This window comes from Mustela putorius, unplaced genomic scaffold (assembly GCF_011764305.1).
Source record: "Mustela putorius furo isolate JIRA1106 unplaced genomic scaffold, ASM1176430v1.1 tig00003890_pilon_pilon_pilon, whole genome shotgun sequence".
Classification (NCBI taxonomy): Eukaryota; Metazoa; Chordata; class Mammalia; order Carnivora; family Mustelidae; genus Mustela; species Mustela putorius.
This window is the reverse complement of record NW_025422039.1, coordinates 561924-576904: the sequence shown is the minus strand read 5'-3', so window position 1 is coordinate 576904 and position 14981 is coordinate 561924. Positions and strand designations below refer to the sequence as shown.

At 53.7% G+C, this 14981-nt stretch overlaps 2 protein-coding genes across 16 annotated transcripts; both read right to left on the bottom strand.

Annotated features, from left to right (window-relative positions):
• Positions 1-4055: 4055 nt before the first annotated feature.
• On the bottom strand, positions 4056-7576 carry LOC123388166 (spermatogenesis-associated protein 31E1-like). Its single transcript, XM_045067372.1, has 4 exons — positions 7217-7576; positions 6797-7077; positions 5156-6017; positions 4056-4590 (listed from the first exon to the last, which is right to left on the bottom strand). Exons 1-4 carry the CDS (start codon positions 7574-7576, stop codon positions 4072-4074), a joined length of 2022 nt encoding a protein of 673 aa, XP_044923307.1. The 3' UTR covers positions 4056-4071.
• LOC101684160 lies at positions 6012-14524 on the bottom strand. Of its 15 annotated transcripts, none has more exons than XR_006602712.1 (11): positions 13483-14062; positions 12818-12877; positions 12370-12427; positions 11767-11827; positions 11079-11126; positions 10627-10684; positions 10031-10091; positions 9344-9391; positions 8896-8953; positions 8294-8354; positions 6012-6418 (listed from the first exon to the last, which is right to left on the bottom strand). XR_006602712.1 is itself a non-coding variant. In XM_045067364.1 (10 exons), the coding sequence occupies exons 1-9, from the start codon at positions 13745-13747 to the stop codon at positions 8899-8901; spliced, it is 714 nt and encodes a 237-aa protein (XP_044923299.1). In that variant the 5' UTR covers positions 13748-14062; the 3' UTR covers positions 7073-8354; positions 8896-8898. The 15 variants fall into 15 exon arrangements, 3 of the variants coding, with proteins under 3 accessions (XP_044923299.1, XP_044923301.1, XP_044923300.1); XR_006602717.1 differs by lacking the exon at positions 6012-6418 and adding exons at positions 7073-8045; positions 14088-14524 and having other exon boundaries at positions 12370-12877; positions 13483-13543; XR_006602716.1 differs by lacking the exon at positions 6012-6418 and adding exons at positions 7073-8045; positions 14088-14524 and having other exon boundaries at positions 12370-12845; positions 13483-13543.
• Positions 14525-14981: the final 457 nt, after the last annotated feature.

The window sequence follows — 14981 nt, the reverse complement described above, 5'->3', positions numbered from 1 at the left end:
GGCAGAGCCCCCACAGAAGCATCAGAACAGCTCCTCTGTGTCCACCCTTGTATCAGGACACCCAAGCAAACTTACATCACTTTCAGTGCACAGCGTTCTCAAAAACACAAACTAAAAGTCTTCGAGACATGAGAATGGAATGAGAGAATTATATCTTTTAATATTTCCACAATATTTGAAGTGGGTTTGTAGAGTGAAAAAAGGTAGTGAAAGTATTTTTTTTCTAAATCACTAAGCAGCTATAAACATTTAGAAGTAAAACAACCCAGGATAGAAATCTGATAGAGACTGCACACATTCATGAATCTGTCTGACCCCTAACAAGCTTAGCTTGGGAGGTATGGAGTATTTCCTACATTAGAATCATAATTATAATTCGTTAAATTGCTCACTTGATCACAGTAGAGAACATTTTATGGCTTCACTTGAATGCTCACTTAAGAATTTTCTCTGAAACGTATTCAGAGCAGAGACAGTTAAACATAAAAGTGAGGTGTTGCAAGACCATAATACTGACTCAGGAATAGTTGGGGTAGAAACCACTGCCACTGGCTCAGCCTTTCTGCATGTTACATTTGTTTGTTCATTTGTTTTTTGGGGGGTTGTAAGTTTTGAATGATGGAAGGATGGTCTTTCAATGCTCAAGGGAAGGAGTGCCAGAATTTTCTGCCTTTCTTTCCATGCAAAGCAGGCCTGTGAGGGACTAAGTTGTACCTTTCTCCTCCAGATGTCCCTGGCTTCTTCTGATGTGGAATCTTGGCTCTCTCTGCTGTCATTTAAACTCCTGGGTATTGGTGAACTCTTGTCATGGGGTCTTTCTTTTAGCCAGAGTTTGTATGGCTTCTAAGCCCATCTGTCCGAACCCTCCACATGCTGACATGGGTAGTTGTGGCATGAGACAAAGGGTAGTTTGGAGGCATGAGACAGATGAAGGATTGACCTAAGACAGTCACTCAGCACCCTAGTCTCAATGTCTCTTTCTTGGCGTTTCCCCTGAGAATTCCTACTTAGTGTTTCCGTGACTCAGCAGTCCTATTTGGTAGGAAAAGCAAGGAGCATGTGTAGATAAAACCTCCTGTCAGTAAGTGCATTCCTCCCAGCAAGTGCCCTAGTGTGGGGGACATTGTTCCAGAAACCTCTCCGTGATGACACCTTGGCCAAGAAACTTTCCAGACCTCAACCTGAAAGAAACAGCCTGATTAACCTTAACACACAGTGTCATGGCATGAATTTCTTGAGATCCTGCTTAAGGAAAAAAAAAATCACATTTAGTGTCCTGGAAACAGTCAGATCTCAACACAGGTGGGCCCTTTTCTTTAGTTCTCTGTGTGCTTCAAGCCCCACATCATAGTTTACCCCATGATTGCAAAAGTCGACGTTGCTTACGTGTATCATCCTTCTCTGTAGCTGATCACGGCAGGTCTCTGCTCATCTGAGGCTTCAATCGCTAATTTGCTGTCTTGCTTTCTTAGCATTTACATGAGATAAATCTTTTATTCATGTGTAGAAAATATTATGTATTATATTGGCATTTCTGAAATGTTTGTAGGAAAGTTTTGTGATAAAACGTGGGAAGATCCACTCTCTTAGATGAGGGAGAACTTTCTTCTAAAGCTTTGTCTAATGTCTGTGAAATAATCCAGAAGAGAGGTGACAAGAAGCACCTTTGAAGGTGGGAGTGGTTAGGGGCGTGGCTAAAGGAGGGGTTAGAGAAGTCGTTGGAGGAGGGGTTAGGGGAAGTGGTTAGAGCAGCAGTTAGGGGGGAGGGGTTAAAGAAGGGAGTTAGGGTTGTGAGCGAGGTGCTCTAAGCCAAGGTCCTGACTCAGGGCTTCATGTGGAGGAAACCCTCCACAAGCACAGAACATCACCATCATTATTATTTTGTGAATACTTTGGAATGTATTTTCTCCTCTCTTGCGTACTTCAAAAGTTAGTTCAAAAATCTCGGGAGCACCCAGCTGGCTCAGTCAAGTAAGGCACCAACTCTCGGTTTCAACTCAGGTCATGATCTCAGTTCCTGAGAACTGGTGGTCCCAGGATGGCTCCCAGGGGACTGGTGGGTACTCAGGCCAAGGGAGTGGCCTGCTTGTCCTTCTGCTTGTTTCTCCCTCCCTCTTTTACTCCTTCCCCATGCCCCTCCCCCCCAATAGATAGAGTCTAGAAAACAAAATTTTCAGTTAATGTAAATTTCACGAAATTTTGGAAACCGATGGTCTTTCGTTACATAAGTGGCCAAACACCATCCGAAATGGACTGCGAGGATGTGTAGCAAAACTCCTCTGTCACGGGGGGAGGCGTGGTCCGTAGTGGTGTGCACATAAGCTTCCAGGGAAGATTCCCATCATAGGAGTCAGTGTGCTGGATGCCTGCCCTCAGGGCGCCCTCCCCACTCCCCTGTTCACACCGGGGCTTTCATGGCCCCTGCCATGGTGTTTGTCACAGCCCAACAGCAACAGCTGCCAGGTATCTCTTAGTATGGGATGGGCTTGGTCTCTGGGTGTTTCTGAGAAGGCCTTGCTGTCTACAACGTGGATGATCATAAGTAATGGTATCATGATAAGCAGAAATTTAGCCCCTGCCCCTGTGAGTCTCTGGCAGAGATCTCGTGTAGGGTCGTGCTGAGGGGTCTCTATGGAGTCTCTGTGTGGGTATCTGTCAGAGGTCTCTGTTAGAGTTCTCTGTGCACTGTCTCTGTGTTGGATCTCTGTATGGGTCTCCATCAGAGCGGTGTGTGGGGGACCCTGGAGGACAATGTTGGGTAGGGAGAGGACACGCGGGGGTTGCGGGGCTCTCCTAGACTCCACCCTCCTTCTGGACACATCCCTTCCAGCCAGGGATGGGAGAAGCCCCATCTGAGGGCCTCCTGCCCCTCCGGGCTCTAGGGTAACCAAGACCAGGAGCCAGGCCACTCCCTTGGCCTGAGTACCCACCAGTCCCCTGGGAGCCATCCTTGGGCCACACGTGTACATAAAGGTCACAGACCACAAGTCCGTCTGGAGCCCCCAGTCCTACAAGCTTATCAGATTATGCAGAAATTAACTTCTCTGCCTGAAGGCCTTGCTGCCTCTGGGCACCTGGCAGTTTGTGTGGTAGCTTACGTGGCTTCTGTACAACCCCCACACCACTCCCCCAACCCCCCCACCCCTGGAATTGGCAGCTGCAGTGGGGCGTAGACTGTCCCCGCAGGACCTCTAACTTCTCCCCTCTGGGCCCATAGGTGGCAGTGGGACACCAAGGGTCTTCAGTCCTCATATCAGGCATGGGCACACTCTGTCACTTGACCTCCTTCCTGGCATCCCACCCTAAGTATAGGGACCCCTGCCCACAGCCACACTCCCTCAATCCCCCAAGAGGGGAAGAGGGTGCTGGTGGTCAGGCCCCTTCAGTGCCCTGGGTCTGGGAATGTGGGTCCCTGGGGATTTCTGTGGCAGGCCCCACACACCCTCAACACCAGGTTCAAGTTTGTGCCTTGCAACTCTGTGTGAGAACAGAGGCTGAGGGAGCTGAGGGAGCTAAGATGGGACTCCCTGGGGTGAGAAGGCTCCTGGGGTGGCCCTCCTCTACTCGCTGCAGGAGACTGTGGGGGGTGGGGCAGGATTTCTCACCTCTGCCCTCAAGGCCAGCCTTGTGTCTCCCAACTGCGGGCCCCACTCTGACCTAGGATTCCATCTTCCTAAAGCCTACGCAGGATTTCTGCCTTGGCAAACCCTCCCTAAAGCCACACAAGCTCCAGGTGGAGGGAAAGCAGGAAAGGATGTGTAGAGCGAGGTCCTGGTCTGGGTCTTGTTCACCTTTTCATGGAAACTGAAGGAGAGGGAGGAAGGGAGCAGGGGTGGACCCCCGAGATAAACCGTCCTCCAAGGCCCCATTCATACACGTCCTCAGGGAGAGCAGACCCTGATCCTTCCCTCCCAATGCAGCAGGGCACACACAGAGGCCAGTGCCACACACAGAGGCCAGTGCCACTCATGAGGGAAAAAAAAAAAAAATTATTTTGGGGAAGCTAAGTAACTGTGGTATGAAGAAGCTATTAGCCCATAGATGATGTACTAACGTGAGGAAAAAAAGTTTTTATCTGCACCGTTTGTGTTTTTTCTTGGAAGAAAGTTGTCCTGCTGGGAAAGGCATGAGAAGCACACACTGGTTGGCCAGGTGAACTGCCTGGGTCAATGGGCCTGCAGGGTAGGGCCTGAAGGACCCGGCACCAGGGACCTCATTCTGGCAGGGTCTGCTCGGGCACTCTGGCACCCTGGTGGGGAAGGGCCACCCGATCCACTCAGTCTTGTTGGTATAGTTGTGGCCCCTGGGGGTGCCCTGTGGACTTGCTGTCTCCCTCATGACTCTCCTCTGCTCTTGGTAGGAGAGAACCCTGTGGTAGCAGACATCGGGGTCTGCCGAAGCCTGGAGATCCTTTTTGCACCAGCCGACCTCCAGGACCCTGAGTCCCTGGTAAGGCAACATTTTCTCCTCTACGATACGCCCAACAGCCCTCACGACCACCTGAGCCTCCGCAGAAGTGCTGTCCATGGCTGACCTGCCGGGGATGATGAAGCCTTGCCCTTTTGAAGGGAATCTTCCAGTCCTCTGCCTCTACTGGGAAAGAACCACTGGAGCAAGTGCGTCATCCTTCTCCTGAATAGTTTTCCAGAGGCGCCTTCTCCTTCTTCAGCAAGATCTCACAGGCCTTGCTTCCCGAGGCCTCTCCTGACTCCTTGCCCTGGACTGGACGTCTCACTTCAGTGATCTAGAGGAGCTTCATTTCTGACGACTCTTTGGCAGGCTCTCTCGAGGGGGACCTCCTGGAGCTCGCTCTCCTCTCACAGGGGACACATGCCCTGCTCAGGCTCTTACACTGGTGCTGCTGTCCCAGGGGTCCTAGCTGCCTGTGGGGGCTCTGGTCACGGGATCTTTTGCCATGCAGCACCTCGGAAGTAAATGTGTCTTCACTGGACCTGCTCTGGAAGCTAGACAGAGATCCCTGAGAAGCCAAAATGTCAGCAGCGAGGAACATGTTGGACTGACACTCTTGAAGGAGACTCTCCATCACACAGTCTTGAAGAAGGACCCCGGCTTCACGAGGCCGGTTCCCTGACTCCAACTTCTGGGACTCTGATCCCCTGCGCCGTGCCTCAAGGTGTAGCTCTTCGAGGTCTCAGGTGACCAACTTTGTACATTGCAAGGGACTGTCACTTTTCCCTGAAGACCCTGAACTTCTCAGCTTGCCAGGGAGGCCTTGGTTGTTGGCCAGCACACAGGATTCTAAGGTGACTCCCCAGGCAGGGGCCTCCTTGAACTCCCCCACCTCCCCAGGCTCTTTGGCACTCAGATTCTGGGGCTCTAAGTTGAGCTCTGGCATGGTCATGTCCCATGAGGCCAGACCCCCATTCACCCTCCTTAGCTCCTTTGTGGCCATTGCTGGACTTGGACTTGACTCCAAGTTGCTGTTCATAAGTGTTTTAGAGGCAGTCTCATTGTGCCAGATTCTGCCCACAAAGCTGTATGTGAAGGTCCGAGAAGGTGGCCTGGGCCCCTGTCCAGCTAGAGGGCCACCCCCAGGTGAGTTCCCTTCCAGAGCCTGCTGGATTTCCTCACATGTAAGCTGGGGAGCACCAAGGGGACCCCCCCCCAGGTGGGATAAGACTTTCATCACCTCTCCTTGATAGGACTGAGAAGGATTTCCCACGAACTTGGTGCCTAAGCCAGCCTTGGATATGCAGGTGGCTGAGCGGGAAGGGAAGGACTGGAAGAGGAGGAAGCCCTTCTTCAACTTGAAGAGGTTTATAGTGTTGAGAACCTTGAGGGGGAGGCCCCGACGGTGCTTCACCCTGAGCCTTTTGATATGTGCTTTTAGCATCCGCTGAGCATATGGACTGAGGATGGAGAAGTCGTAGGAGGGCTCGGCTTTCCGGGAAGGTCCGAGGCATGGTGGCCAGAAAGCCTGGAAAGATGAACATCCAAAGGCATCTGACCCTCTCTGAACTGCCCCAACTTTCTGAAATGGGCTCTCAGGTCCTTCTCTAGGTGCTTTTCATCTGTACTGCTTGTGGAGGGCTTCATGTCTGTGTCTGACTCCTCAAGATTTCTTCCTGGAGCCTTCTCTGGAGAGCTCGCTGAGCCCTTGTGTAGATCTTTCTGGATTCTCCCTGCACTGGACCTTGAATCCATGCCCACTCTTCTGTGTGGCCTGGCAGCTTCCATTCGTAGACTCAGACTCAGCCTTGGGACTGTGCCAGCTGTGCGCCTGGGGCACCTTCTGGAACTCTTGGTGAGGCTGTATCTCTAGGGATAGCTGGATCCTGCAGGATGGGCCCCTTCCTTGCTTCATGAGCCTCTTCCAAAGGTGTCAATCCGGTTGCTCCCAGAGCTCAGAGTCGATCAATTCTCCAGGAAGGATAGAGACTGACCCATGGCCCTCACCCTGCAGAAGGCCAGGAGGACCTTGGGTAAAGACTTGCTGAGATCTTTTCAACATTCCAGGTTTTGAAAAGTAGTTGGCATGTAAGACAGTGTCTTCTGGGCTATAGGGCAAGACACCTCATACTTCCACATCTCGGGTGGAAGAGAGGAGCTTCCAACTGGGACAGAGGGTGTAAGGCCTACCTGCATCTGGGGCTTCAGTTAGAGGTGGGAGCTGGGACTGATCCAGAGGGAGGGGTTGGGGCTGAGTCAGAGGGAGGGGTTGGGGCTGAGATGGAGGAAGGGGCAGGGTATGGGACAATCTCAGGGTCAAGGGTTGGGGTCCAGTGGAAGGGGCTGGGGCTGAGTCAGAGGGAGGGGCTGGGGCATGGACTGATACAGAGGGAGGGGCTGGGGCTGAGTCAAAGGGAGGGGTTGGGGCTGAGATGGAGGAAGGGGCAGGGTATGGGATAATCTCAGGGTCAAGGGTTGGGGCTGTGCCAAAGGGTCATTTAAGTCTTGGGTCAGGGAGAGGCATGGAGCCATGTTGCCCTGAATCTGGAGTGGCAAGGCATGAGAGAGCTCATTGAATATGACAGACGGGAACTCCAGTGGGGGATCGGTCACCCTGATAGTGGCCACCAGGGACTCGCTGTGCAGAAAGGGGAGACCCCAGAAGAGCTAGAGGCATTTCTGCTCTAAATTGTCCCTTGGAATCTTGGGATGTGGGGGCTTCTCAGGACCAAGCAGCTGTTTTGCTTTGCCCCTCATGCTCCAGAAGGACGGGCGGCCCATGGTGTCCTGCCCGTCACCTGGGGACTTGAACATTCTCACAGGAAGAGGTCAACTGGTATTTTGACCTTTCTTTCTTGTCCTTCTCCCTCCAAGACCTCAGTTCTTTTCTCTTGGCAATGAGTAATTCCATAAGCTTCTGGACGTCCAGGCTGATGGAAGAGGGGGATCCTAGTCTCTTCCTATGTGTGGGGTCTCCCCAGAACAAGGCTACTGGTGGGCCATGGGACAGAGGCACTTGACAGGACTCCAAGCGTGTTGAAGTGAACAGGTTCCAGGCATTGGCAGCTGCCTGCCACCAGGACAGGGCCGGAATGGAGCAGTGTGAGCGGCCCAGGCCTGAGATGGCTGGGACAGGAGAAATTGACCTGTCAGCTGACCAAGGCATGTGTAGAGCGGAGCTCTGTGGGATGAGGCATGGCAGGGGTGCCCTTGAGTCACACTGAGGGAGAGTGTGACTTGCCCCCCACTCTGGGGCCAAGGAGGCTATCAGAGGCCCAGGAGAGGTCTCTGAAAGAGAGAGACATGGTGGGGAAGGGGGAAGAGCAAGTGGCTGGTGTGGAAAGCCATCCCGGGGGAAGAAAGGCTCTCCTAGCCAGGAAGAAGTCAGGAAGGAGTGTGAAGCAATGGAAATTGAGGAGGTCATTGGTCCTGCTAACAGGGTGGAGGCCAGAGGCCGAGGGGATCCCATCACTGGAGTTAGGGCAGGTGATGGCACGAGAGCGGGAGTAGCATCTTCCAGAGGCTCCCTGCATGGCTGATGGGCTCCAACAGGCACACCTTGGCGCACCTACTCAGGGGCTGCTTGATGTAAGAACTGGTGAAAGCCCCCCTGGTCAGAGAGCCTCTCCAGGTGGCTGTGGGAGACAGGAGGCATGAGCTGCCACTGTAGCAGTTGGGTCTGGGAGTGGACCCCAGAGCCCTCCATGCACCACCCCCACATCACAATGTTCCTGCTGTCCTTCAGCCCAGGTCTTTGGTCACAGTCTGTCCCCATGGCTCCTCCCAGACCCCGAAAACAGCCCCAGAGGCTGTTCCTTCAGCCCAGGGGTCACACCATAGACTCGGGAAGGCCCACCCAGGGAAAAGGGGTCAGATTCTTTACCTTTCCAGAAGGGAGAAAAAGTCCTGAACCTCTTCTAGATGGTTCAGAAATTCTCAGAAACCTGGAAACAGGAGACCAGGTCAGAGCAGAAGACAGGGTCCAGGGATCTTACGGTAGGCTGGGTACAATGACCCATTAGGGGAGACCTTGGGGGATTGGACTCGGGAGCCCCAAATAGCACTGTCCAAGGCCACATGCCCACAGGTACTACAGGATTCATGATGGGATCAATTTGTCTTTTCCAAAGTGCTTCCTCATTCATGACCTTGCTGGGGGAGGAAGGACTACTGTAGCCTCCAGAGGAATCTAAGCAGAGTTGAACAGCTTGTCCACAGTGGGAACAGGAGGTCCTGACCCCAGTCCAGGCCCTGGGGCGCCTGGTGAGGAATAACGGTTCCAGCCCCTCAGGGCTTCATTCTGGTGCAGAATCTGGGAAGCGTCCGGGTTCACTCTCCCTCCTCAGAGCCCCCAACCCCCACCCAGGGCTCTGTTTCCTGAGGGATGGGCTCAGGCCCTACTGTCCTGGAGACAGTAAGACTGGGCCTTCAGAGCGGGAGGAAGCATGTAACTGGGGAATGCAGTGGTGAATGGCGGTCACTCACCTTTCACGGTCTGAATTTTCTTGCTTGTGTTGCTCCTTCTTTGTGGCTCCACTTGGAACTGAGATAGGAGAACACAGGGAGGCTGGGGCCCCCACCCCAGCAGCAGATGACCCAGTGCTCAGGGGCCTGACTTCCACTAGAGAGGCAGCTCTTAACCTCCGGTCCTTGGCCAACCGTCACTGTGTTTGGGATGCTGCCCTAGACCCCACCCCCCACCACCACCACAAGCGTACTCCAGCTGGAGATCTTCAGGGAGAAATCCTCATGTCCCTCTAACCCTTGCCAGTTATGGCTTGTCTTGGATGGATGGTGGTCTTCTCTCTCCTGAGAATACCCATTCTATTCTTTCCCATTTCGCGAGTCTCTCCATTGACTCGGAAAAGTGGAAAGAATAATAGAAAAGATGATCGAGTTACAGTCTGCTGGGTCTGGGATGAGGGTTCCTTACCTTCCTGCTCTTCCTGTGTTTCTTGCCTCGTGCTGAGGATGGATCAGGCTGGAAATAGGAGTGTAAGAAGACGAAAAGCCCTAGTCCACACACAAAGGCAAAGTTGGCATTAACTGCCCAGCGAGTGTGACTGGGGCTCAGCCAACCATCAGTAAGGAATTCCTGAGGGAAGAGATAATTCTCCACCTCTTCCCTCTAAAAAGTTTTAATGTCCAATCGCACGGCTACCCTCAGGTAACTGAGCCCTGAGAGTTAGGGACCGATTGCCCGGCTGCCCTCTGGCAACTGAGCCCTGGGTGTGTCCATGCAGACACAAGCCCCATGCCCACATCACAGAGCTGTGGTCTGGTCACAAAGGGCCCTTGAGGACAGGTAAGGAGGGACACAAGTAGCAGGACCACATCCCCTCTCCACCGCTAGCCCTGTAGCTCTATCATCCCTCTGCCCTCCCAGGCCTGACATTGCTACCCGCTCACCATGCCTGAGACAGACCTTTGTCAATTTGCCTAAGTTGCCATTGTCAATTTTACAATGTTCCTGCTGTCCCTCAGCCCGGGGCTTTGGTCACAGTCTGTACCCCTCCTCCCAGTCCTCACAAACAGCCCCAGAGGCTGTTCCCTGCAGCCCAGGGGTCACACCGTAGACTTGGGAAGGCCTACCCAGGGGAGAAGGGGGCAGATTCTTTACCTTTCCAGAAGGGAGAACAGGTCCTGAACCTCTTCCAGATGGCTCAGAAATTCTCTGAAAACTGGAAACAGGAGACTGGGTCACAGCAGAAGACAGGGTCTAGAGATCTTACGGTAGGCTGGGTAAAATGTCCCATTAGGGGAGACCTTTGGGGGATTGGATCGGCAGCCCTAAACAGCACTGTCCAAGGCCACATGCCCGCATGGTGACTACAGGACTCATGATGGGGATCACTTTGTCTTTTCCAAAGTACTTCCTCATTCATGACCTTGCTGAGGGAGGAAGGACTACTGTAGCCTACTCAAGCGGAGTTGAACAGCTTGTCCACAGTGGGAGCGGGAGGTCCTGACCCCAGTCCCGGCCCTGGGACACCTGGTGAGGAATACCGGTTAGAGCCCCTCAGGGTTTCATTCTGGTGCAGAATCTGGAAGGCTCCGGGTTCACTCTCCCTCCTCAGAGCCCCCAACCCCCACCCAGGGCTCTGTTTCCTGAGGGATGGGCTCAGGACCTAGTGTCCTGGAGACAGTGGGACTGGGCCTTCAGAGCGGGGGGCACCGTGTAACTGGGGCATGCAGTGGTGAATGGCGGACACTCACCTTTCACGGTCTGATTTTTCTTGGTTGTGTTGCTCCTTCTTTGTGGCTCCACTTGGTACTGAGATAGGAGAACACGGGGAGGCTGGGGCCCCCACCCCAGCAGCAGATGACCCAGTGCTCAGGTGCCTGACTTCCGCTAGAGAGGCAGCTCTTAACCTCCGGTCCTTGGCCACCCATCACTGTGTTTGGGATGCTGCCCTAGACGCCACCCCCCCGCCCCGACCACCATAACCAGACTCCGGCTAGAGATATTCAGGGAGAAATCCTCATGTCCCTCTAACCCTTGCCTGGTCTGGCTTGTCTTGGATGGATGGTGGTCTTCTCTCTCCTGAGAATACCCATTCTATTCTTTCCCATTTCGCGAGTCTCTCCATTGACTCGGAAAACTGGAAAGAATGATAGAAAAGATGATCGAGTTACAGTCTGCTGGGTCTGGGATGAGGGTTCCTTACCTTCCTGCTCTTCCTGTGTTTCTTGCCTCGTGCTGAGGATGGATCAGGCTGGAAATAGGAGTGTAAGAAGACAAAAAGCCCTAGTCCACACACAAAGGCAAAGTTGGCATTAACTGCCCAGCGAGTGTGACTGGGGCTCAGCCAACCATCAGTAAGGAATTCCTGAGGGAAGAGATAATTCTCCATTCTTCCCTCTAAAAAGTTAGTTTTAATGTCCAATCGCACGGCTACCCTCAGGTAACTGAGCCCTGAGAGTTAGGGACCGATTGCCCGGCTGCCCTCTGGCAACGGAGCCCTGGGTGTGTCCATGCAGACACAAGCCCCATGCCCACATCACAGAGCTGTGGTCTGGTCACAAAGGGCCCTTGAGGACAGGTAAGGAGGGACACAAGTAGCAGGACCACATCCCCTCTCCACCGCTAGCCCTGTAGCTCTATCATCCCTCTGCCCTCCCAGGCCTGACATTGCTACCTGCTCACCATGCCTGAGACAGACCTTTGTCAATTTGCCTTTGTTGCCTTTGTCAATTTGCCAATGTTCCTGCTGTCCCTCAGCCCGGGGCTTTGGTCACAGTCTGTACCCCTCTCCCAGTCCCCACAAACAGCCCCAGAGGCTGTTTCCTGCAGCCCAGGGGTCACACCGTAGACTCGGGAAGGCCCACCCAGGGGAGAAGGGGGCAGATTATTACCTTTCCAGAAGGGAGAACAGGTCCTGAACCTCTTCCAGATGGTTCAGAAATTCTCTGAAAACTGGAAACAGGAGACTGGGTCACAGCAGAAGACAGGGTCCAGGTATCTTATGGTTGTCTGGGTACAATCTCCCATTAGGGGAGACCTTTGGGGGATTGGACTCCCAGCCCAAACAGCACTGTCCACGGCCACATGCCCGCATGGTGACTACAGGATTCATGATGGGGATCGCTTTGTCTTCTCCAAAGTGCTTCCTCATTCATGACCTTGCTGGTGGAGGAAGCACTACTGTAGCCTCCAGAGGAATCTAAGCAGAGTTGAACAGCTTGTCCACAGTGGGAGCGGGAGGTCCTGACCCTAGTCCAAGCCCTGGGGTGCCTGGTGAGGAATACCGGTTAGAGCCCCTCAGGGTTTCATTCTGGTGCAGAATCTGGAAGGCTCCGGGTTCACTCTCCCTCCTCAGAGCCCCCAACCCCCACCCAGGGCTCTGTTTCCTGAGGGATGGGCTCAGGCCCTAGTGTCCTGGAGACAGTGGGACTGGGCCTTCAGAGCGGGGGGCACGATGTAACTGGGGAATGCAGTGGTGAATGGCGGTCACTCACCTTTCACGGTCTGATTTTTCTTGGTTGTGTTGCTCCTTCTTTGTGGCTCCACTTGGTACTGAGATAGGAGAACACAGGGAGGCTGGGGCCCCCACCCCAGCAGCAGATGACCCAGTGCTCAGGGGCCTGACTTCCACTAGAGAGGCAGCTCTTAACCTCCGGTCCTTGGCCATCTGTCACTGTGTTTCGAATGCTGACCTAGACCCCACCCTCCCCACCACCACAAGCGTACTCCAGCTGGAGATCTTCAGGGAGAAATCCTCATGTCCCTCTAACCCTTGCCTGGTCTGGCTTGTCTTGGATGGATGGTGGTCTTCTCTCTCCTGAGAATACCCATTCTATTCTTTCCTGTTTCGCGAGTCTCTCCAGTGACTCGGAAAAAGTGGAAAGAATAATAGAAAAGATGATCGAGTTACAGTCTGCTGGGTCTGGGATGAGGGTTCCTTACCTTCCTGCTCTTCCTGTGATGGATCAGGCTGGAAATAGGAGTGTAAAAAGACGAAAAGCCCTAGTCCACACACAAAGGCAAAGTTGGCATTAACTGCCCAGCGAGTGTGACAGGGCTCAGCCAACAATCAGTAAAGAATTCCTGAGGGAAGAGATAATTCTCCATCTCTTCCCTCTAAAAAGTTTTAATGTCCAATCGCATGGCTACCCTCAGGTAACTGAGCCCTGAGAGTTAGGGACCGATTGCCCGGCTGCCCTCTGGCAACTGAGCCCTGGGTGTGTCCATGCAGACACAAGCCCCATGCCCACATCACAGAGCTGTGGTCTGGTCACAAAGGGCCCTTGAGGACAGGTAAGGAGGGACACAAGTAGCAGGACCACATCCCCTCTCCACCGCTAGCCCTGTAGCTCTGTCATCCCTCTGCCCTCCCAGGCCTGACATTGCTACCCGCTCACCATGCTAGAGACAGACCTTTGTCAATTTGCCTTTGTTGCCTTTGTCAATTTGCCAATGTCCTGCTGTCCCTCAGCCTGGGGCTTTGGTCACAGTCTGTACCCCTCCTCCCAGTCCCCACAAACAGCCCCAGAGGCTGTTCCCTGCAGCCCAGGGGTCACACTGTAGACCCAGGAAGGCCCACCCAGGGGAGGAGGGGGCAGATTCTTTACCTTTCCAGAAGGGAGAACAGGTCCTGAACCTCTTCCAGATGGTTAAGAAATTCTCTGAAACCTGGAAACAGGAGACTGGGTCACAGCAATAGACAGGGTCCAGAGATCTTACGGTTGGCTGGGTACAATGTCCCATTAGGGGAGACCTTTGGGGGATTGGACTCAGGAGCCCAAACAGCACTGTCCAAGGCCACATGCCCGCATGGTGACTACAGGATTCATGATGGGGGTCACTTTGTCTTTTCCAAAGTGCTTCCTCATTCATGACCTTGCTGAGGGAGGAAGGACTACTGTAGCCTCCAGAGGAATCTAAGCAGAGTTGAACAGCTTGTCCACAGTGGGAGCGGGAGGTCCTGACCCCAGTCCAGGCCCTGGGGCGCCTGGTGAGGGATACCGGTTCCAGCCCCTCAGGGCTTCATTCTGGTGCAGAATCTGGAAGGCTCCAGGTTCACTCTCCCTCCTCAGAGCCCCCAACCCCCACGCAGGGCTCTGTTTCCTGAGGGATGGGCTCAGGCCCTAGTGTCCTGGAGACAGTGGGACTGGGCCTTCAGAGTCGGGGGGCACCGTGTAACTGGGGCACGCAGTGGTGAATGGTGGACACTCACCTTTCACGGTCTGATTTTTCTTGCTTGTGTTGCTCCTTCTTTGTGGCTCCACTTGGTACTGAGATAGGAGAACACAGGGAGGCTGGGGCCCCCACCCCAGCAGCAGATGACCCAGTGCTCAGGGGCCTGACTTCTGCTAGAGAGGCAGCTCTTAACCTCCGGTCCTTGGCCACCCATCACTGTGTTTGGGATGCTGCCCTAGACCCCACCCCCCCCCCCACCACAACCGGACTCCGGCCGGAGATCTTCAGGGAGAAATCCTCATGTCCCTCTAACCCTTGCCTGGTCTGGCTTGTCTTGGATGGATGGTGGTCTTCTCTCTCCTGAGAATACCCATTCTATTCTTTCCCATTTGGCGAGTCTCTCCATTGACTCGGAAAAGTGGAAAGAATAATAGAAAAGATAATCGAGTTACAGTCTCCTGGGTCTGGGATGAGGGTTCCTTACCTTCCTCTTTTCCTGTGTTTCTTGCCTCGTGCTGAGGATGGATCAGGCTGGAAATAGGAGTGTAAGAAGACGAAAAGCCCTAGTCCACACACAAAGGCAAAGTTGGCATTAACTGCCCAGCAAGTGGGACTGGGGCTCAGCCAACCATCAGTAAGGAATTCCTGAGGGAAGAGATAATTCTCCATCTCTTCCCTCTAAAAAGTTTTAATGTCCAATCGCACGGCTACCCTCAGGTAACTGAGCCCTGAGAGTTAGGGACCGATTGCCCGGCTGCCCTCTGGCAACTGAGCCCTGGGTGTGTCCATGCAGACACAAGCCCCATGCCCACATCACAGAGCTGTGGTCTGGTCACAAAGGGCCCTTGAGGACAGGTAAGGAGGGACACAAGTAGCAGGACCACATCCCCTCTCCACCGCTAGCCCTGTAGCTCTGTCATCCCTCCACCCC

Coding starts and splice junctions, on each gene's coding strand:
- LOC123388166 (XM_045067372.1), bottom strand. CDS start 7,576: ATGCCTTGGTCAGCTGACAGGTCAATTTCTCCTGTCCCAGCCATCTCA. Junction 7,078..7,216: donor CTTCCTGTGAGAATGTTCAA/GTCCCCAGGTGA, acceptor AAATGCCTCTAG/CTCTTCTGGGGTCTCCCCTT. Junction 6,018..6,796: donor CAGCCCCAGCCCCTCCCTCT/GTATCAGTCCAT, acceptor AAAAGCACCTAG/AGAAGGACCTGAGAGCCCAT.
- LOC101684160 (XM_045067364.1), bottom strand. CDS start 13,747: ATGAATGAGGAAGCACTTTGGAAAAGACAAAGTGACCCCCATCATGAA. Junction 12,878..13,482: donor CTGTTCTCCCTTCTGGAAAG/GTAAAGAATCTG, acceptor TGTGTGGACTAG/GGCTTTTCGTCTTTTTACAC. Junction 11,127..11,766: donor CTGTTCTCCCTTCTGGAAAG/GTAATAATCTGC, acceptor TCCTATTTCCAG/CCTGATCCATCCTCAGCACG.